The 22,495-nt window shown below is 43.3% G+C and overlaps 1 protein-coding gene across 3 annotated transcripts in view; it reads left to right on the forward strand.

Moving 5' to 3' along the window:
- The window catches only part of LOC131136065 (slit homolog 1 protein-like), a 37,815-nt gene extending 15,732 nt beyond the window's left edge, over positions 1 to 22,083 (forward strand). Inside the window, exons 5-38 of one of the 3 annotated variants that reach the window (XM_078793597.1) lie at positions 1,487 to 1,558; positions 1,730 to 1,801; positions 1,879 to 1,950; positions 2,045 to 2,208; positions 2,280 to 2,427; positions 3,193 to 3,264; positions 3,443 to 3,514; positions 3,793 to 3,864; positions 4,064 to 4,207; positions 4,293 to 4,456; positions 4,536 to 4,559; positions 4,794 to 4,938; positions 6,608 to 6,682; positions 6,975 to 7,118; positions 7,189 to 7,332; positions 8,359 to 8,525; positions 9,935 to 10,073; positions 10,146 to 10,214; positions 10,471 to 10,542; positions 10,627 to 10,698; positions 11,569 to 11,640; positions 11,875 to 12,038; positions 12,104 to 12,228; positions 12,347 to 12,441; positions 14,035 to 14,174; positions 14,262 to 14,355; positions 14,476 to 14,613; positions 17,535 to 17,763; positions 17,863 to 17,993; positions 18,629 to 18,783; positions 20,014 to 20,225; positions 20,306 to 20,427; positions 20,499 to 20,710; positions 20,799 to 22,083. In XM_078793597.1, the coding sequence (XP_078649723.1) occupies positions 1,487 to 1,558; positions 1,730 to 1,801; positions 1,879 to 1,950; positions 2,045 to 2,208; positions 2,280 to 2,427; positions 3,193 to 3,264; positions 3,443 to 3,514; positions 3,793 to 3,864; positions 4,064 to 4,207; positions 4,293 to 4,456; positions 4,536 to 4,559; positions 4,794 to 4,938; positions 6,608 to 6,682; positions 6,975 to 7,118; positions 7,189 to 7,332; positions 8,359 to 8,525; positions 9,935 to 10,073; positions 10,146 to 10,214; positions 10,471 to 10,542; positions 10,627 to 10,698; positions 11,569 to 11,640; positions 11,875 to 12,038; positions 12,104 to 12,228; positions 12,347 to 12,441; positions 14,035 to 14,174; positions 14,262 to 14,355; positions 14,476 to 14,613; positions 17,535 to 17,763; positions 17,863 to 17,993; positions 18,629 to 18,783; positions 20,014 to 20,225; positions 20,306 to 20,427; positions 20,499 to 20,710; positions 20,799 to 21,064 (4,258 nt within the window). In that variant the 3' untranslated portion in view covers positions 21,065 to 22,083. The remainder of the gene's footprint in view (positions 1 to 1,486; positions 1,559 to 1,729; positions 1,802 to 1,878; positions 1,951 to 2,044; positions 2,209 to 2,279; positions 2,428 to 3,192; positions 3,265 to 3,442; positions 3,515 to 3,792; positions 3,865 to 4,063; positions 4,208 to 4,292; positions 4,457 to 4,535; positions 4,560 to 4,793; positions 4,939 to 6,607; positions 6,683 to 6,974; positions 7,119 to 7,188; positions 7,333 to 8,358; positions 8,526 to 9,934; positions 10,074 to 10,145; positions 10,215 to 10,470; positions 10,543 to 10,626; positions 10,699 to 11,568; positions 11,641 to 11,874; positions 12,039 to 12,103; positions 12,229 to 12,346; positions 12,442 to 14,034; positions 14,175 to 14,261; positions 14,356 to 14,475; positions 14,614 to 17,534; positions 17,764 to 17,862; positions 17,994 to 18,628; positions 18,784 to 20,013; positions 20,226 to 20,305; positions 20,428 to 20,498; positions 20,711 to 20,798) is intronic. The other 2 variants (XM_078793598.1, XM_078793599.1) reach the window with 2 other exon arrangements.
- Positions 22,084 to 22,495: the final 412 nt, after the last annotated feature.

The following is a 22,495-nucleotide window of genomic DNA, read 5'->3' on the forward strand; positions in this document are numbered from 1 at the left end:
ACCTAACCCTAAATGAATAATATTGTTAGAAACCACAGTCATTGCCTTCACAGCGGCATCAGACACGCGCCATCATCCTCCAGGCTAACGCCCGCTTGACTGAGACCTGAACCGCTCTGGCCCTGATCCAAACGTTTTATGACTGTTTTCTCTGCTGTGATCACAAGATTATCAAAAGGACATCCAGCATTTGGCACCTTCAAAAACGAAACCAGACCGCCCTGTGCTGGGATGAACTCAAAGGCTGTATCTCAGATGGAATACAGCGATATGAATTCCTTCCAAAAGGTCCAAAAAAATGAAAATAACACCCAAAAAATACAATATATAGAGAACAACTCTAGTTTTCTTCATTCATTTTCTACCGCTTATCCTCACGAGGGTCTTCACCCTGGACTGATGGCCAGCCAATCACAGGGCACATATAGACAAACAACCATTCACACTCACATTCATACCTATGGACAATTTGGAGTCGCTAATTAACCTAGCATGTTTTTTTTGGAATGTGGGAGGAAACCGGAGTACCCGGAGAAAACCCACGCATGCACGGGGAGAACATGCAAATTCCACACAGAGATGCCCGAGGGTGGAATCGAACTCGGGCCTCCTTGCTGTGTGGCCTGCGTGCTAACCACTCGTGGATTCATTTTCTACCGCTTATCCTCACGAAGGTCGCTGTTTACCACCTTCAAACAGGATTAGAGCCCTCTAGACATGAAATAACACCCCTATATTTACGTATATTCATTCATTCATTTTCTACCACTTGCGCTCACGAGGGTCATGGGGGGTGCTGGAGCCTATCCCATGTCTTCTGGTGAGAGACGGGGTACACCCGCCAATCACAGGGCACATATAGACAAACAACCATTCACACTCACATTCATACCTATGGACAATTTGGAGTCGCCAATTAACCTAGCATGTTTTTGGAATGTGGGAGGAAACCCACGCATGCATGGGGAGAACATGCAAACTCGAGGGTGGGATTGAACTCGGGTCACTTTGCTGTGAGGTCTGCACGTGAAAAATATTTATAGAAGAAAAATAATAGGCTAGGGCATGCACGGGGAGAACATGCAAACTCCACACAGAGATGGCCGCGAGTGGAATTGAACTCGGGTCTCCTAGCTGTGAGGTCTGCGCGCTAACCACTCAACCAACGTGCAACCCTAACTCTACTTTTACATGCAGAAATTAATAACAGATAATTATTAACGTCTGAGTACTGGACTTGAAGTTGTATGACATTCCCATCAGCGCTGTAGTACATCAGAGGTGACTTACCCCCACACTTGATCATGAGTTTTGGTCGGATTTCGGTGATGAGGAACATAATTCCAGTAAGTTCCACTTACGAGCTTAGCGTCTTAAAAAAAAATGCGTTCATAAGAGTATACACTACCGCTCAAAACACATTTTTATCCATTTCAAAAACAATTATAAATTATAATTGTTGTTTTTTTTTTTTTAATTTTCTTAGCGACCTGAGTGAGAACTCCATCCAGGCGATTCCCAGGAGGGCCTTCAGAGGAGCCGCAGACCTCAAAAACCTGTGAGCATTACACAAAATAACAAAATAACAATTCATTGTATTGTGTCCAGTGGCCAGTGAGTATAAACATGTACAGCGTACCCCTTAATGATGAATGTATACATGTACAAAAATGTACACATGCAGTATCAATATGCAATGTATAATATGAGATGTTGTGTTGACTGACAGTCAGCTGGACAAGAACCACATCAGTTGCATCGAGGAGGGAGCGTTCCGAGCCCTGCGCTCTCTGGAAGTACTGTGAGTACGCGCTCGTGTTGCCTTCAAGTGTCATGTCCACGTCGGCGTCACCGACGTCTTTCCTCCCGGTCCTCCAGGACGCTGAACAACAACAACATCACCAGCATCCCGGTCTCCAGTTTCAACCACATGCCCAAACTTCGCACTTTGTGAGTACTCCACTTTTCTACATAACTTGATACACTAAATGCAACACGAGGAAGTCCACATGGTTTAGTTTGTGTCTTCTGCCTCATTCCCGAGTCGCCTCCATTCCAATTCCCTTCGCTGTGACTGTCACTTGGCTTGGTTGTCGCCATGGCTGCGTCAGCGTCCAGCGTTGGGGCTCTACACTCAATGCAGCTCTCCCCCAGCCCTCAGGGGGCTCAACCTCGCCGAGCTGCGTAAGGGGGACCTGGCCTGCTCAGGTACCACCAAAGTTTGTGCGAGACGACGTACGTACGTATAGTGTGTGAACATCTTTCTTTTATTCTGAAAGGCCATTCCGGCAGCGCCTTCGTGCAGCCGTGCAGCCTGGCGTCCGGCTCTTGTCCGCCCATGTGCTCGTGCAGCAACAACATCGTGGACTGCAGGGGGCGGGGCCTCACCGCAATCCCCGCCCATCTCCCAGAGGCCATGACGGAGATGTGAGTCGAAGGACAAATGTTCACTTTAAGGCCGAACTCACTTTAGGTGATAGATGCAATCATGTCGGATGAATGAAGATTACGGTACTAATGTATTTACTTCATAACTTTAGAAATGTATAACTTTTTTTTTACATTTTTTACTGATTTTTTTTACTGATTTAATTTCTTATTTATTTCCTTTTTTTACTCCATTTACTTATTGAAATACATTTAATTTAATGAATTTATTATTATTTATTTATTATTTATTTATTATTATTGTTGGCCTTTTATGTTCATTTATGTTTTTTAGCTATCATTTATTGACTTTATTACTTTGTTTATTTCATGACCTCTTAACATTAGCTAAGAGGCTTTATTTCATGACGTTTTTATTTATTGCATTTTTAAATTTTATTTATATTATTTTATTATAATATCTTATAATAATATAATATATAATATAATATTATAATTATCTTTTTTTTTATTTTGCAACCTTTTGTTTCTTATATCTTAAATTATTTTTATCTGTCCCACTCTAGCCGTCAATCAGGACAAAGTGGGCGGGCTCAAAAATCTCGGCGGTTTAAATTGGCTCGGACAGTTCAGCCAATCATATTGTCGATCCCGCCTTGACGGCTTACTGACACAGGAAAAAGACCATGGAGTTATTTGATCGGTCAAAGTCAGCCATTGAAAGGATGGCGGGCTTTCTTAAGAGTCTGCTAGGCCTAACTAATTATATGAAGTTTCTAAGACATCTTTTATATTTGTCTTTAGCCGTCTGGAGCAGAACGGCATCAAATCTGTTCCTCCAGGAGCCTTCGCTTCCTACAAGAAGCTCCGTCGAATGTGAGTGACTGCGCCCCCGTGTGGAAAAAAATATATTGAAGATTAGAAAAATCAGCTTACATACATGAAGGCTCGTCTTCTTGGAAGCATTTTCTGTACCGACTTATGTTGTTTTTACATGGCCGCCATCTTGGCCATTTTGTCATTTTGCTGTGTGTGTGTGTGTGTGTGTTCCCAGAGACCTGAGTAACAACCAAATATCTGAAATGGCTCCCGATGCTTTTCACGGCCTCAGAGCTCTCAACTCGCTGTGAGTTTCCCTCTTATTCATCATTCTCACATTGAACTTTAAACTTTTTAAAATCCCTTCTTCCGGTATGCATGCTGAACGTAGGGACTGTCGATGACACGTCATTGGTCAATGCGCGTGTCAGTCATTCAATTACAGTAGCACCTCACTCTAAAAATGATCAGTGTTTAACCACACGCCATTGGTCAATCTACGTGTCAGTCATTCAATTACAGGAGCGCCTCACTTTAAAAATGATTAGTGTTTTACAACTCATTTTCCTGTCATGTTGTGTTCAGGGTGTTGTATGGCAATAAGATAACGGAGCTTCCCACCGGTGTGTTCGATGGCCTCGCCTCTCTGGAGTTGCTGTAAGTGTACTCCTTTGTGAAGTGCCATTCAGGCTTCATAGATCATTAGTTAGGATATTAGTAATATTTCAATGGTGGACGTTGAACAGTCTCTTTAAGGAAGTATTGTTTAGACTGCAACAATAGAAAATATGTTTTAGCCTATTTAATTGTGAGTGCAAAACGAGGTTGCAAAAACAGGTTGTTTGTGTCGGTGCAGGTTGTTGAACGCCAACAAGATCCATTGTATCAGGGCGTCGGTGTTCAAAGACCTGGAGAACTTGGCGCTGCTGTCGCTGTACGACAACAAAATCCAAAGTTTGGCTAAAGGAACCTTTCACTCTCTGAACAGCATCCAGACACTGTGAGGCCTCATCCTCCTGTCCTGTCATTTGGTTTTTTTTGTTTGTTTTTAATGAACATCAACGTCTGACCAACTTTGCGTTCAGCCACCTGGCCCAGAACCCGTTTGTGTGCGACTGTAATGTCAAGTGGCTCTCGGACTTCCTGCGCTCCAACCCCATCGAGACCAGCGGGGCCCGTTGTGCGAGCCCTCGCCGCCTCGCCAACAAACGCATCGCACAGATTAAAAGCAGCAAGTTCCGATGCTCAGGTCGGTGTATGTGTGTGTGTGTGTTTATTTATTTATACTTTTCCAAACTAATTGTCCTTTCTTTCATTTCCTCTTTTAGCCAAGGAGCAGTACCACATCCCAGGTGAGCATCACTGAGACAGTTGAACAGTCAAAAGGTAGAGTTTGCCCCCTGGTGGCCGTTGGTGGGACTGCAGGCTGAAAACCGCATCATTTTCGGTCCTCTTCATTATGTTTAACCACATTATTTTTCTATACCACTTGTCCTCCATTTAACCACACGTGTAATGTATAATGTAAGCTGAGAGATATGTATATGTGTGTGTGTGTGTGTGTGTGTGTGTGTGCATCCTACCAGGTGCCGGGGACCGCCGTCTAAGCTCGGAGTGTAACAGCAAGCCGGTGTGTCCCAACAAGTGTCGCTGCGAGGCCAATGTGGTCGACTGCTCCAACCTGAGACTCACCAAGTTCCCCGAACATCTGCCTCCATCCACAGAGGAACTGTATGACCTGCACACACACACACACACACACACACATTATTACCATGATGTTGATCTGTGATTCCACATTCAGACACATTTTCACATACGGCCGAAACTGCTAGTCAAACAATACGCATATTAAGCAAATATGTTTTGCCGAAATGAAGCCTTTACAAGCATAAAATACAAATATAAGACATTCAGCAGACCAGTGATTCTCAAAAGTGTGGGTCGCTGCCCCCTGGTGGGCTGTGGTGGTACTGCAGGTGGACCATCAGTGTTCATTAAAAATATGATTCATTTTCAGAAATATTTTTTTTTATTGTAAAATATTTATTGCACGATAAAAAAAATATTTATAGGCCAAATAAAGGGTTGCGGGGGTGCTGGAGCCTATCCCAGCTGTCTTCGGGCGACAGCTGGGATAGGCTCCAGCACCCCTGCGACACTCGTGAGGTAATAATAATAATAATGATAATAATGATTATTATTACATAATATTCATTCATTCATTTTTGACCGCTTATCCTCACAAGGGGTGCTGGAGCCTATCCCAGCTGCCTTCGGGTGACAGCTGGGATAGGCTCCAGCACCCCTGTGATAATAATAATAATAATGATAATAATAAATATTATTACATAATATATAATATAATATTCATTCATTCATTCATTTTGTACCGCTTTTTCCTCACGAGGGTCGCGGGGGGTGCTGGAGCCTATCCCAGCTGTCTTCGGGCGACAGCTGGGATAGGCTCCAGCACCCCTGCGACACTCGTGAGGTAATAATAATAATAATGATAATAAGGATTATTATTACATCATATTCATTCATTCATTTTCAACCGCTTATCCTCACAAGGGGTGCTGGAGCCTATCCCAGCTGCCTTCGGGTGACAGCTGGGATAGGCTCCAGCACCCCTGTGATAATAATAATAATGATAATAATAAATATTATTACATAATATATAATGTAATATATATATAATAATGTATAATAATATAATAATCATAATCATAACAATGATTATTATTATTATTATTAATATATTAATATTATATATAATATAATAATATAAAATAACAATAATGACAATAATAATAACAATTATTATTATATTATAATATTAGTATAATATTATTAGTGTTATTATATTATAATTAATATATGATTAATATATTATTATTATTATTATAAGTTAAGTGCTTTGAGAACGCATTTCGTCAATGTACTGTTTATAGGAGGTGTGAATAACGCCAATAAACGATGGATTAATGCAAATGGGTTTAACCCAAATAGCATTATTATTATTACAATTAGAGTTATTATCAAGTGCTTTGTTGAGAAGACCCTTTGTCTTGTTTTCATTGTACAGTACCAACATGTGATGCTTGTAGATATTATTTGCATGTCATGCAGCGTATATGTGCAGTGCTTGTAGTAAACCATCCACTGAATGAAGTGACTCAAGCAACATAGGAGGTCCCCTTTGGGTGGTCTGTCCATTAAAGCTTCACACATGCACACACACACACAATAATATATACAATGTACAATATATACAATATGCATGCTGACACGGATGCACGGATGCACAGCCGCTGGACATTCAGACCTCCTCTTCCACTAACGATCTTGTTGTATTGTTTGTTGGTTTTGTCCTCATGGCGTCTTCTCGGTGTGTCAGACGTCTCAACAACAATGACCTCTCCGTGCTGGAGGCCACCGGCGCCTTCAAGGGCCTGTCGCAGCTCAAGAAAATGTAGGTCACGCAGCGACAGGGCAGCCATGTTGGAAGACTGGGGAAACGTGATCATTCAACATTTAAATAGCGTACATGTACATCTTTTAAATCACATTTTAGTACCTTTACTGGTCATGTCCTCTTCTAGCGTGCCATACGCTGACTATTTTGAAAATAATATTGCTTCCTGTCGCCATCTTGATTTCATTTTTATGTATCTTGGTTTCTTACTATGACTTTGAATGCCCTCTTGAGTTGTAAACAATAAGAAACTACAAATACTACATTGTGTTTGTCCATCCTGGTGCAGTAATCTAAGCAACAACAAGATTTCAGACATCGAGGACGGGGCGTTTGACGGCGCCTCGTCAGTGACAGAACTTCATCTCACCGCCAATCACCTGGAGTCGGTGCGAGGGAGTATGTTCCGAGGAATGGAGGGACTCCGCATGCTGTAAGACATTATTACGTTTCAATACTCTTACTACTCTTACAGTCTTTGACTTGATGTGTTGTGTTTACAGAATGTTGAGGAACAACAAGATCAGCTGTCTTCACAACGGCAGCTTCACAGGACTGACCAACGTGCGTCTGTTGTCTCTCTACGACAACCAGCTCAGTGCCATCTTGCCCGGGACCTTTGATACGCTTCCCAACCTCTCCACTCTGTCAGTGACACACACACACACATACACACTGGTGTGGAAAAGTGTTTGTCCCCTTACTGATTTTGTTTGCATATTTGTCACATATAAATGTTCCACACCATAAAACAAATATAAATAGTAGTCAGTGACATCACAACTGAACACAAAATTGATTCATTCATTCATTTTCTACCGCTTTTCCTCACGAGGGTCGTGGGGGTGCTGGAGCCTATCCCAGCTGTCTTCAGGCAAGAGGCGGGGTACACCCTGGACTGGTGGCCAGCCAATCACAGGACACATATAGACAAACAATTCATTCACATTCATACCTATGGACAATTTGGAGTCGCTAATTAACCTAGCATGTTTTTGGAATGTGGGATGAAACCGGAGTACCTGGAGAAAACATGCAAACTCCACACAGAGATGACCGAGGGTGGAATTGAACCCTGGTCTCTTAGCTGTGAGGTCTGTTCGCTAACCACTAGACTGCCGTGCCGTCCTGAACACAAAATGCCGTTTTTATTCATTCATTCATTTTCTACCGCTTTTTCCTCACAAGGGTCGCGGGGGATGCTAGAGCCTATCCCAGCTGTCTTCAGACGGGGCGGGGTACACCCTGGACTGGTGGCCAGCCAATCACAGGGCTCATATAGACAAACAACCATTCACACTCACATTCATACCTATGGACAATTTGGAGTCGCTAATTAACCTGCAAACTCCAAACAGAGATGGCCAAGGGTGGAATTGCAACAACTGCAATCAAGCATTTATGATAACTTGCAATGAGTCTCTTCCAGCGCTGGGGAGGAATGTTGGTCCACTCATCTTTGCAGAATTGTTGTCATTCAGCCACACTGGAGTCTTTTTTTAAGGTCATGGCCACAGCATCTCAATAGGATTCAGGTCAGGACTTGGACTAGACCACTCCAAAAAGTGTGACAAGGAATAAGAATATAGGAACGGGGCAAACACTTTTTCACACCAATGTACACACACACACACACACGCACACACACTGTAACCCGGCGTCCATCTTCACAGGAACCTCCTGGCTAACCCTTTCAACTGCGACTGCCGTCTCTCCTGGTTCAGGGCATGGCTTCGTAGCCGGCGCATCGTGACCGGCAATCCTCGCTGCCATGGCCCTGCCTTCCTGCGGGAGATCCCTCTGCAGGACGTGGCCGTGCTGGACTTCCGCTGCGAGGACGGTAATCCACTCGTCCACACGCATTGCTTGTATTGGGTGGCTTCACACTATTATGCACTATTTTTCCAAATAATGTATATTAATTAACATGGTTGACATCTATGCATATTTAAGCACATTTCATGTATTCTTGTTCTAAATTTTCAAGCATAAAAATGGCTAACTGAAGTGAAAATGCAAATATGAGACATTCTGAAAAAGCACTTAAAAACACACCTTTTGGTGTGTTGACAAGGGTTCAATAAAGTTACGTTATGTAACATTGATGAGACAATAGCCACTACAGGAAGTACTGCAAGTGGAAAATAGAAACAACTACATGAGTCTTTCCATATGTCATATTTTATTATTTTGTCTACTATATTTGGTAGGCGAGCTGCACGGCAGTCTAGTGGTTAGTGCAGACCTCACAGCTAGGAGACCAGGGTTCAATTTCACCCTCGGCCATCTCTGTGTGGAGTTTGCATGTTCTCCCCGTGCATACGTGGGTTTTCTCCGGGTACTCCGGTTTCCTCCCACATTCCAAAAACATGCTAGGTTAATTAGCGACTCCAAATTGTCCATAGGTATGAATGTGAGTGTGAATGGTTGTTTGTCTATATGTGCCCTGTGATTGGCTGGCAACCAGTCCAGGGTGTACCCCGCCTCTCCCCCGAAGACAGCTGGGATAGGCTCCAGCAACTACTATTATTATTTATGTATATTTATGTATATTTTTCCCAATGGCTGCATATGGGGCTGCACGGCGGTCTAGTGGTTAGCGTGCAGACCTCACAGTTAGGAGACCAGGGTTCAATTCCACCCTCTGCCATTCTTGTGTGGAGTTTGCATGTTCTCCCCGTGCATGCGTGGGTTTTCTCCGGGTACTCTGGTTATATAACTCCACATTCCAAAAACATGCTAGGTTAATTGGCCATAGGTATGAGTGTGAATGGTTGTTTGTCTATATGCGCCCTGTGATTAGCTGGCCACCAGTCTTGGGATAGGCTCCAGCAGCCCCCGCGACCCTCGTGAGGAAAATGAATGAATGAATATTAGGTAGGTAATACGAGTGTAAAGGCGACTATGGGGGTGTTAGTTTATGTTGAGTGGGCTCTAATAATGTTAAACTCTATTTAGAAGGTCAAAAAACAGGTTTTCTACGCTCTATATAGAAAAATACCAAATAAATAAATAAATAATAAGGACTCTGGAGCCAATTAAGCACAATAAACAGGGCATTAATTACTACTCTACAACTCACATTGATACATACACCAAAGCTTCCTCCAGAAATCCCGAAAGGACGGAGTGATACGGAAGGGACTCATCCGACCGTAAATGCTTCAATTAACGCCTCCCTTCAAGTAACCGCAAAGCATGTGAAAAAACACTGGCATTACTGAGCTGTTGACCTCCGTGTGTATGCAGGTTCGGTTCTGGAGGACAGCAGCTGCTCTCCAGGCCCGCAGTGTCCCAGTCAGTGCACGTGCATGGACACTGTGGTGCGCTGCAGCAACAAACACCTGCAGGCTCTGCCCAGAGGACTTCCCCGCAACCTCACCGAACTGTGAGCGTCCACGCCGTCTCAGCGTCCACGAAGGTCAATCTTACATGCTGACCGTCACCTTTGCCCTTGCAGCTACCTGGACGGGAACCAGCTGACTCGGGTCCCCAAGGAGCTCGCCACATTCAGGAATCTGCAGCTTGTGTGAGACGCTGTTTTTCTACTTCCTGCTTCACTTTTTAGCCTCTTGTTTAGCTGCCACACCGGTCACATGACCTCTGTAGTAGCACACACATACAGGTCAAAGGTGAAAATAATACTTCCAAAATATAATGTCCAGCAGGGGGTGCTGTGGACTGTAAATATGAGCTCCTGTTTGCTGCAATGGCATGCATATGTATTTCATAACCCCTGCAACTCTGTGTGAATGTGCATGCGTGCGTGTGCGTTGACTGTGCAGAGATTTGAGCAACAACAAAATCACCTCGCTGGCCGATGACTCCTTCGCCAACATGAGCCAGCTCACCACCTTGTGAGTACACACAGTACACACACACACACAAAATAAAGTGATTGCTATACAAAAAAGTGTGATTTTTGTTGTTGTTGTGTACAGGATCCTCAGTTACAATTCTTTACGTTGTATTCCTCCTCTGGCATTGGGCGGCCTGCCCTCTCTCAGGCTGCTGTGAGTGGAAACACACACACACACACACACACACACACACACACACACACACACACACTGATTAGTCCAGTGAGTATTTAGAGCACATGATGATTTTTTTTTTTTTTGCATATTTTCCAAGTCCATTATTTGATGTAAACATGTTGAGAGTGTGGCCTGAGGATATCCACGCGATGTCACGGAGATCATTATAAAAATACAAAAATGTAATAAAATAAAGTTAAAAAAAACCAACTTAAATTATATTAGGAAAGCAGGAAGTGAACAAATGTAACAGTTACTGATTGTAAAAGCACTAAATGGAGGGGTAGGATTTAATAAGCTTTGCTTCTTCCTACTCTTTTTGAACATGTGGAACTGTGAACTGATTATGTGATGCATTCAATTGTCATCTGATGCATGTTCGAGTTTGTTTCTTGAATTGGCTCATCGTTGTGCATTGTTTGAGGTCCTTACTCAATCCATTCCATAGTTTGATTCCACATACTGAACTACATACTGAATACTATCAGCAAGTTGAAGTATTTGTGATTTTATAAATAAGGAATTAGTATGTTCTCTGTAGGCGGCATTATGAATTATCCTTACTGACCTTTTTTTGCAGTACATTTAGCGAGTGAAGATTGCTTTTATAGTTATTAGCCCATATTTCCACACAATAAATAAGATATGGTAGAACCAGAGAGCAATAAAGAGTGTGGAGTGATTTCTGATTGAGAACAAATTTTGCTTTGTTCAATATTGAAATATTTCTGGACCATAATCTACGCAATGTGTGCTAAACAGTATATGCTGTATATTAACACACACACACATACACACACAGTGACAGATGACTTTCAACATGTCGTGTGTTGTTGTTGTTCTCAGCTCTCTCCATGGCAATGACATCTCGGAGCTGCAGAACGGCATCTTCAACGATGTAGCCTCCCTGTCTCACCTGTATGTTCTTCCCATACTGTATCATTTTGGGGGGGGGGGGTTTAAGATGACTTCCTGCAGGATTAAATTAGCCACAAAGATGGATGGACAAGATCCACAGAGGTTCTATTCATCTATAGTGTACATGTGAACAACCAACGTGTACATTAGCTGTGAAGATGGGAAGTCAGAAAGAACCAGTGTGCGTTAGGCTGTGACGCTTCTCTCCCGCCTCCTCTTCCTGTCCATCATCAGAGCGATCGGGGCCAACCCTCTCTACTGTGACTGCCGTCTGCTCTGGCTGTCCGACTGGGTCAAGAGCGGCTACAAAGAGCCCGGAATTGCGCGTTGTGCCGGCCCGCCTGGCATGGAGGGGAAACTGCTCCTCACTACGCCACCTGATCTCTTCCAGTGTCTACGTGGGTAAACGTCCCCCGATGCATAATACACGCTTGATGCCATGAAGTAACATTGTGTTTCACAGGTCCTGTAGAGGCCAGTATCCAGGCCAAATGCAGCCCATGTGTTTCCTCACCCTGTCAGAACCAGGGCCTCTGCCAAGACCAGCACACGCAGTCCTACACATGCACATGCAAGGCCGGATTCACGGTGTGTGTGCACACACTTTCATATTGTCAGAATGGACATAGTGTGTTCCAGACTCAGGCTGTGGTCTTCATATAAACCTTCAGCAGCTAATACAGACAACGTTTGAACGTGTGTTCAGGGCAAACACTGTGAAACTCCGGTGGATGCGTGTGTCAGTAATCCTTGCACCAATGGAGGAAGCTGCCTGAGTGACGAGCAGACCAGTGGCTTCAGGTAATTCATGACTGACTTCACTTTTTCCCAAGAATGGTAATGGTTTTATTTCATTTGAACATGCATCAGATTACAATTGAATGCATCCCATAATCAGTTCACAGTTCCACATGTCCAAAAGGAGTAGGAAGAAGCAAAGCTTATTAAATCCTACCCCTCCATCTGGTACTTTTACAATCAGTAATTGTTACATTTGTTCACTTCCTGCTTTCCTGATATAATTTTTTTTTTTATGTAAAAAATTGTAAATTTGTAAAGTTTTGAAATTTTAAAGTTCTAAAAAATTTTAAATTTTTTAGATTTTTAAATTAAGTTTTTTTAAATTAATACATTTTTGTAATTTTTTTTAGATTAGATTAGCTACTATACCCTTATATATGATGACCCAACTTTTTCCATCAAACTAATCCACGACACAATGATAATAACATAATAATTATTATTATAACCCACGGCACGCTAAAACCCGACCTTACTTTCTGTCCTTACATCTGTCCACCCGCCACTAAAGTCCCCTAGGGGACACATTTACTGTGACTCACACAAGCATGAGCTTTATTTACATAATACATGCCTTATTTACTCGACTCCAAATTGTCCATAGGTATGAATGTGAGTGTGAATGGTTGTTTGTCTATATGTGCCAGTCCAGGGTGTACCCCGCCTCTCGCCCGAAGACAGCTGGGATAGGCTCCAGCAACTATTATTATTATTATTATTTATGTATATTTTTCCCCATGACTGCATATGGGGCTGCACGGCGGTCGAGTGGTTAGCGCGCAGAACTCACAGCTAGGAGAGCTGAGTTCAATCCCACCCTCGGCCATCTCTGTGTGGAGTTTGCATGTTCTCCCCGTCCATGCGTGGGTTTTCTCCAAAACATGCTAGGTTAATTGGCGTCTCCAAATTGTCCATAGGTATGAATGTGAGTGTGAATGGTTGTTTGTCTATATGTGCCCTGTGATTGGCTGGCCACCTGTCAAGGGTGTACCCCGCCTCTCGCCCGAAGACAGCTGGGATAGGCTCCAGCACTGCCCGCAACCCTCATTAGGATAAGCATTTGTCTACTATATTGGGTAATACCAGTGTGAAGCCACCATTAGAATACATTGAATAGAAGACAATAGCAACCACAGGAAGTACAAACAAGAAACTATGCTGTTATCTTATTTATGTCGAATATATCTTATTTTCCCTGATGATGTATACCATATTGGGTAATACACATGCAAAGATGACTGTAGGGGTGTTATTCCCTGTCTGATGGCTCTAATATGGCTCTTAGATGGCTCTAATAATGTCGAAAACTCCAAAATATTTTAGTTAGCCACTATTTTTCTAGTGTAGCTGCAATGTAACCGCATCAAGTGTGTAGTTTAACATGTCAACAGATGATGACACATGTAGTCCTGTACATGGTACACACGTGCACAGCAGCCACACTGGAACGTGATAAATGCTTCACAGTTTTGACAGACCCACACGCTTCCTGACGGCATGTGCTAAGTGCTAATTAAGCTAATGAGTTAGCTTGCGATGCTGCAGCATTGCCTTATTAACTTTTTGTGTGTGTGTGTGCGTGTGTGTGTGCAGTTGTGCATGTGCGTTTGGGTTCCACGGCACATTCTGTGAGGTCAATGTAGACGACTGTCAGGACCACGGTTGTGAGAACGACGCCACCTGCGTGGACGGAGTGGGCAACTACACTTGTCTGTGTCCGCCCAACCGCACGGGTTTGTATGACCCCGCCCCCTGCTGCCCCTTCACAGCCAATCACATTTGTCTGTCAGTATGAAAGAACTCTGTGATTGTTGGCTCAGGTCTCTTCTGCGAGGAAGAGGAGGATGTCTGCGCCCCTGCTAGGAACCCATGCCAGCATCAGTCCACCTGCGTCGGCACCGCGACTGGACCCAGGTCAGCCCCCAAACAAGCACACACACAAATCTGTTCCATTGTCGAAGCAGTGTTAATAATAAAAGATCAAAACAATAAAAGCGCCATATTCCTTCATGTGTTTGTGTACTTGTATGTCAGGTGCGTGTGCATCCCGGGATGGGTGGGGCCAGACTGCAGTATAAACTACGACGAGTGCGTGGATCATCGCTGTCAGAACGGTGCGCAGTGTGTCGACCACGTGGACGGATACACGTGTGTGTGTCCTCAGGGATACAGGTAAGGAATGCTGGGAAAAAGACAGGATGAAATTAGTCCAATACGGAGAGGCCTCAACTGATTTGAAGCAAACAAATCCAAGCCAAGGTGAGGAATAAGCCCCCTTCCGGCATGGCATAGGTCTGCCCCGGGGTCTCCTCCCGGCTGTGCATGCCCGGAGCACCTCAGGGAAGTATCCACTCTGAGCTCCTCCAGGATTACTGATATCCTCACCATAAGAGAACCAGATTTGGCTGCCCAGCCGCTTGCCCCTCGACTGCCAACTAAAACATGCGGGCTCTCCTTTTGTTCCTGTTCATAGGACCGTCTGAATCACTCTCTCCAGGAGACCCAACCAGGGGCATACAGCCCTGAGCCACTTACTGTAGTTCCTCAACCCACTCAGGCACTCAAACCCCTTCACCATGATTAGGTGGTGATTCATTCTGGCGCTTTTCAATACCTAATATATACATTTTCATTCATTTAACATTTGTATGCTTAAAGTGCTTAATTTACGCCATGAATGTGTACAATGTGCTTAAGTAGGCATATAGTTTTTACGAATAATATTGCTTTTTGTTCTGGAGGGAGCCCAGACGAATTCATTAGAAAGGTCAGAGAAGAAATGGTCACACTAAAAAGATGGTTTGATGATAATAGATTGTCCTTGAACCTAAATAAAACTAAAATCATGCTGTTTGCTAACAGCAGAAAGGACACGCACCAGCAAATACAAATAGACGGTGTAGACATTTAAAGGGTGAAGGAAAATACATTTCTGGGGATCACAATACATGAAAATATGAGCTGGAAATCTCATATTACAAAAATACAAGATAATGTGGCGAGAAATATTTCAATATTGAACAAATCAAAATCACTCCACACTCTTTATTGCTCTCTGGTTCTACCATATCTTACTTATTGTGTGGAAATATGGGCTAATAACTATGAAAGCAATCTTCACTCGATAAATGTACTGCAAAAAAAAAGGTCAGTAAGGATAATTCATAATGCCGCCTACAGAGAACATACTAACTCCTTATTTCTAAAATCACAAATACTTCAACTTGCTGATGTAGTTCATCTTCTAACAGCTAAAATAAATTTTAAATTTTAAATTTTAAATTTTAAATTTTAAATTTTAAATTTTAAATTTTAAATTTTAAATTTTAAATTTTAAATTTTAAATTTTAAATTTTAAATTTTAAATTTTAAATTTTAAATTTTAAATTTTAAATTTTTAAATAATAATAAATGTTTACTTAAATAAAAATTAAAATAAAAAAACTTACATTATATTAGGAAAGCAGGAAGTGAACAAATGTAACAGTTACTGATTGTAAAAGTACCAGATGGAGGGGTAGGATTTAATAAGCTTTGCTTCTTCCTACTCCTTTTGGACATGTGGAACTGTGAACTGATTATGGGATGCATTCAATTGTAATCTGATGCATGTTCAAATGAAATTAAACCATTACCATTACCATTATCATATTCAACCACAAACCAATGATTAATTTTTGAGACTCTATATTATTATATATATTTATTTCTTTGCCCTTTCAGATCAGCATAATCTTTTCAAAAACACTTTTTGCAAACATTCATCATGTGTCAATAAATAATTTTTGGGTTGACATGACAACATCCAACATTATTCACACAGGTTTTGAGGAAATGTTGGCTTCTAGCTGAAATGTGCAGTGAAAAAGCACAGAGAGGCAGGAGGTCAGGAATAATCTGACAGTTTAGATTTAAGGGATTAGTGACGTGATACTGTGGATTTGTGGCGGCTCGTATAAGGACCGGATCTGGTTCTGGCCAGATGGGGCCGATGCACTTTAACCCTAGAATATTACACTTACCGCTGAAGTGCTTCCCTTATTTTAACCAATGTTTTGTTAGCGATATGTTCATTTTTTCATACAGCGTCTTGTTCATTGGGTTTTTGACGAGTTCAATGCCAGCCATTTTTAAAAAGACACACAGACTATTGTTCTATGGTGATACGTTGTTGGGATTGGGTGATCGGTATTATAAAAACTAGACATGTCCAATAATTATGGGTACCAATTATTATCGGTCGACATCAGTATGTGATTCTTTTCCCTGATCTTAATTGGCGACTTCCGAAAAGACACAGTCTATTGTGTTCTATGGCGATAAATTGTTGGGACTGGGTGGTCGGGATTATAAAACTAGGGATGTCCAATAATTATGGGTACCGATTATTATCGGTCGACATCAGTATGTGATTTTTTTTCCCCGATCTTAATTAGCGACTTCCGAAAAGACACAGACTATTGTGTTCTATGGCGATAAATTGTTGGGATTGTGTGATTGGGATTATAAAAACTAGGCATGTCCAATAATTATGGGTACCGATTATTATCAGTCGACATCAGTATGTGATTTTTTTTCCCCGATCTTAATTAGCGACTTCCGAAAAGACACAGACTATTGTGTTCTATGGCGATAAATTGTTGGGATTGTGTGATCGGGATTATAAAAACTAGGCATGTCCAATAATTATGGGTACCGATTATTATCAGTCGACATCAGTATGTGATTTTTTTTCCCCGATCTTAATTGGTGACTTCCGAAAAGACACAGACTATTGTGTTCTATGGCGATAAATTGTTGGGATTGGGTGATCGGAATTATAAAAACTAGGGATGTCCAATAATTATGGGTACCGATTATTATCGGTCGACATCAGTATGTGATTTTTTTCCCCGATCTTAATTGGCGACTTCCGAAAAAATTCTGTATACACCACATATGTGTTCATTCCACCACAGGATAAATGTTTGTTATCGTTATCGGCTGATATCGGGAACGGAAATTAAGAGTTGGACAATATCGGCATATCCGTTTTCGGAAAAAAAACAAAACAATATCGGTCATCCCTAATAGAATCTTTCTATGTATCTCAGTGGTGATTTCTGCCAGCTGGCCACGCCTCCTCCATCGCCCTGCCAGCTGACACGTTGCCAAAACGGCGCCCCCTGTGAGGAGAGAATGGGAGTGGCGGTGTGCCAGTGTCTGCCGGGCTTCGAGGGTCCCAGCTGTGAGAAGCTAGTCAGCGTCAACTTTGTCAACAGAGACTCTTACGTCCAACTGCAGGACGTCAAGAACTGGCCTCAAGCTAACATCACGTTGCAGGCGAGCACACGGCGAACAGCTCATTTTGGGGGCACGCCCCTGAAAATCAAAGATGGATTCTCAACCACATTGTTTATTCATGTGTGGGTTATGTCTTAGGTGTCCACAGCAGAAGACAACGGCGTCTTGCTGTACAACGGCGACAACGAACCCATCGCCGTGGAGCTGCATCAAGGTCATGTGAGGGTCACGTACGATCCCGGGAACCAACCCACCACCGCCATCTACAGGTAGAAACAAACAATAAATCAAACAATTTAGACGTGATTTTAATGTCAACCGAGAGGCGAAAGCAGAAGTGCTAAACGCCGCACTTGACCATGTGACGGCAGATGGCGGGCGCGCTCGATCTCATCCTCATCGAGCTGAGCGACCTGCTGGACCCTCAGCAGCCTCTCAGCTCTCAGTGAGGCCACTCGGGGAGAATTAGCCGACCATTTTGCTGCCGAGTGCGAGTGGGGGGGCGCATTTGGGAATGCGACATTGGCAGCGTGGGTATTCCCGTTTAATTGCGCGTCTGCCAAGAGGACTCTCCATCGGCTGTGAAGTGCTTCAGTGTTTGGATGTGCGCAGACACACGCTTGGAAAATATGTGGATAACGGATCTCCACAAATGCGCCCCCGCATATATTTTAAATCAAGACATTGTTTTGTTTTTTTAATTGGCGGGAAAACCAGACTTTTTCCCTCCATTCACTTTATATGCTGGAGCCTATCCCAGCTGGTTGCCAACCATTCACAGGACAACTCTCACATGGTCCACCTAAATTATCTCTGTTTTAGTGGGGTCAGCTTCAAAATGTTCGTTTGCCCACCCACAGGACCTGCATTGACGTCAGCCCCCTTTTTTGTTTCTTTGCATTAGCACAGAGACGGTCAACGACGGCCACTTCCACACCGTGGAGCTGGTGACCTTCAACCGCATGGTCAACTTGTCCGTGGATGGAGGAGAGCCCACCACGCTGGACAGTCAGGGGCGGAGCGAGGCGGCCATGGCAGAGGCTCCCCTCTATGTGGGAGGTAAGATCAGTGGGTGAAGGGGCGGGGCTAACAGCTGTTGCCTCATTCGATCTTCATTCATATATATATGTCTTGTTAGGAAAATTGATACAAATTTTACTATGCTAATGTTAGCATGCTAACACCTAGTATTCATTCATTTTCTACCGCTTTTTCCTCACGAGGGTCATGTGGGGTGCTGGAGCCTATCCCAGCTATCTTCGGGCGAGAGGCGGGGTACGCTCTGGACTGGTGGCCAGCCAATCACAGGGCACATATAGACAAACAACCATTCACACTCACATTCATACCTATGGACAATTTGGAGTCGCTAATTAACCTAGCATGTTTTTGGAATGTGGGAGGAAACCTGAGTACCCGGAGAAAACCCATGCATGCACGGGGAGAACATGTAAACTCCACACAGAGATGGGAATTGAACCCGGGTCTCCTTGCTGTGAGGTCTGCGCACTAACCACTCGCCCGCCGTGCAGTCCCGCCTTCATAGCATTCATTCATTTTCTACCGCTTATCCTCACGAGGGTTGCCGGGGTGCTGGAGCCTATCCCAGCTGATAGTGGGAGTCACAATGCCATCTCACAAAAAAACAGTACACTCATCACACAGCAAATTAACACTCAACATATGTATGCTGGAGCCTATCCCAGCTGTCTTCTTTGGGCGAGAGGCGGGGTACACCCTGGACTGGTGGCCAGCCAATCACAGGGCACATATAGACAAACAACCATTCACACTCACATTCATACCTATGGACAATTTGGAGTCGCTAATTAACCTAGCATGTTTTTGGAATGTGGGAGGAAACCGGAGTACCCGGAGAAAACCCACGCATGCACGGGGAGAACATGGCCGAGTGTGGAATTGAACCCTGGTCTTCTAGTTGTGAGGTCTGCGCGCTAACCACTCGACCGCCGTGCCGCCCTCATTCGATCTTAACTATGAAAAAAATGCGCTTTGCCTGCAGTTCTTAGGACGTAGTTGTGGGGTCTTTTGTGACTTCTTGGAGTCATTTTGGTTGGGGGCGGCCAATCCTGGGAAGGTTCACCACTGTTCCATGTTTTTACCATTTGTGGATAGTAGCTCTCACTGTGGTTGGTTGGAGTCCTAAACCTTTAGAAATGGCTTTATTTTACACACTGATTGATTGTCTGTGTTATTTAGTTCATGAAATGTTAATAAACATCAAATGGAGGAATTATTAATAAAAGTATATATTGGGAATAATTGAAGGTATGCCTGAGGAGGTGATTCCCGCTTCCCTGTCTCTATCCTCGCCCGGCGCCAACATGTCCAGCTTCCACGGATGCATCCGCAACCTTTACATCAACCACGAGCTGCAGGACTTCACCCGCGGGCACATGAAGGCGGGCGTGGTGCCGGGCTGCCATGCTTGCAGGAAGCTCTTCTGCCTTCACGGCGTCTGCCAGCCCAACGAAGCGCAGGTGAGACGCATTAACACATTTTTACTTCCTGTTCTTTAGAACGCTGATGACGCCGATGTTATGTACTGAACGTGTGTCAGGGACCTCGGTGTCTTTGCCAGTCTGGTTGGAGCGGTCCGAACTGTGACCAGGCAATCACAGGAGACCTTACTGGAGCAGTGGGCGTGGCTTCTACAGCAGCCGGTCCATGTGACGACAGCAAGTGTGTGACATCACATCATCGCGTGGCGGGACATTTTTATACACGCTGTTCTAACGGGCTCCTCCCGGCAGGTGTGTGAACGGAGCATGCGTGGCGTTGGACGCGCAGACGTACCGCTGCGCCTGCAAGGACGGATACCACGGGGCGCTTTGCAACCTGCAGGGGGGGGGCGAGGTTTCCTGTCAGGGGCTCAAGTGCGTGCACGGACGCTGCCAATACGACGAGGCCGGGGGGCGACGCTGTGTCTGCGAGGACGGCTTCACCGGAGACAGCTGCGACACAGGTGAAGCTGATGCCATCGCTATCCTCTTCACAGCCACCAGGGGGCGTAATTTCACACTGTGATGTAAATAATCCCTTTCTTAACGCAGAGTCGGCGTGCCGAGGCGATGCGGTCAGGGATTACCACCGGCTGCAGCGTGGCACCGTCCTCTGCCAGACGTCCAAGCCTTTCTCCTGGGTGGAGTGCCGGGGCCGCTGCCAGGTGAGGGCCGACCCGGCGGCCTCCTCCTCCTCCTCCTGTTGTGCTCCTCTGAGGGTCCGACGCCGGCGCCTCACCTTTCAATGTGACGACGGCACCTCATTGACGCAGGATGTAGAGAAGCCGGTGGAGTGTGGATGCAAGCAGTGTGTGTAGTACTGTCTCACACACACACACACACACACACACATGAAACAGAACCTCCAAAGTGGTGCAAGTCCAAACTCATTTTCATGTACATAGAAAATAGTGTACATAGAAATAATCTGTTCCAGGGTCAAACTGCGTTCACCGTCAAAGCTTTATCCGATGTCCAGCCAACATTTTCAGTCAAATTTGAGCATTCTGAAGAAGTCATACAAGTGTAAAAAAAAAATGACACGTTATATAATACAACTAGACACGCGATGGAGAGCGACGTACACACTAATATTCAGCCATCAATGCTATCGCTACATGGTTAGTTCATTTAGAGTCAATATTTAATGACTAGTATTGCTCATGTTGTACTGAGCAGCCAGACCGGGATTTATTTCCTGGTCTGTGGTTATTGTCACATATCCCTTCTTTATCTACACCGGTACCTCCTCACAGAAAAGCCAAAGAAAAAGGCAAAAGACATTTACATGCTGACTGAGTTGATGTTTCAACTCCAAATTTTGTTTGACTTTGAGGCTGATTTTTTTGGTTGAACTCTAAATTGTTTCACTTTTTGCACGTTCCACTCTGGAGGTTATGAAAGCACCTACCTGACATTCATTCATAATTATCAGATAAAACATCAAAATGTTGAGTTAAAAAGTCAAAATTATGTGATAAAAATTTGGTCAAATGAGATAAACATTGGAAATTTGAGGCAAAAAATATATGAAAGTCATAATTTGGATGTAGCAAATGGAAATTATGACACAAAAGTCATAATTCACAAGTCATAATAATAATAAAAAATAAACTCCAAATTTGAGTCATGAGATAACTCAAAATTGTAGACAAAATGTGAAATTGTGAGGGGAAAAATACGTCATAATTATGAGATAAAAACTCAAAATTTGAGACCAAATTCCAAATTGAGATAGGCAAGTCAGAATTATGAGATGAAAAGTTCAAATTTGAGACACAAAAGTCATAATTATGAGATTAAAAACTCCAAATTTGAGTCATGAGATAACTCAAAATTGTAGACAAAATGTGAACTTGTGAGGGGAAAAAAACATCATAAATATGACATAAAAACTCTAAATTTGAGACCAAATTCCAAATTATGAGATGAAAAGTTCAGATTTGAGACACAAAAGTCATTATTATGAGATTAAAAACTCCCCCAAAAAATGTAGACAAAATGTAAAATTATGAGAAAAAAGTCATAATTATGAGATAAAAACTCTAAATTTGAGTCCAAATTATGAGATAGGCAAGTCAGAATTATGAGATGAAAAGTTCAAATTTGAGACACAAAAGTCATAATTATGAGATTAAAAACTCCAAATTTGAGTCATGAGATACCTCATAAAATAAACAATAAATAAATAAATAATAAATTGTAGACAAAATGTCAAATTATGACGAAAAAAACCGAGATAAAAACTC

Source organism: Doryrhamphus excisus, linkage group LG9, assembly GCF_037039965.1.
Source record: "Doryrhamphus excisus strain RoL-2023G ecotype Guam linkage group LG9, RoL_Dexc_Guam_v1.1, whole genome shotgun sequence".
Lineage (NCBI taxonomy): Eukaryota > Metazoa > Chordata > Actinopteri > Syngnathiformes > Syngnathidae > Doryrhamphus > Doryrhamphus excisus.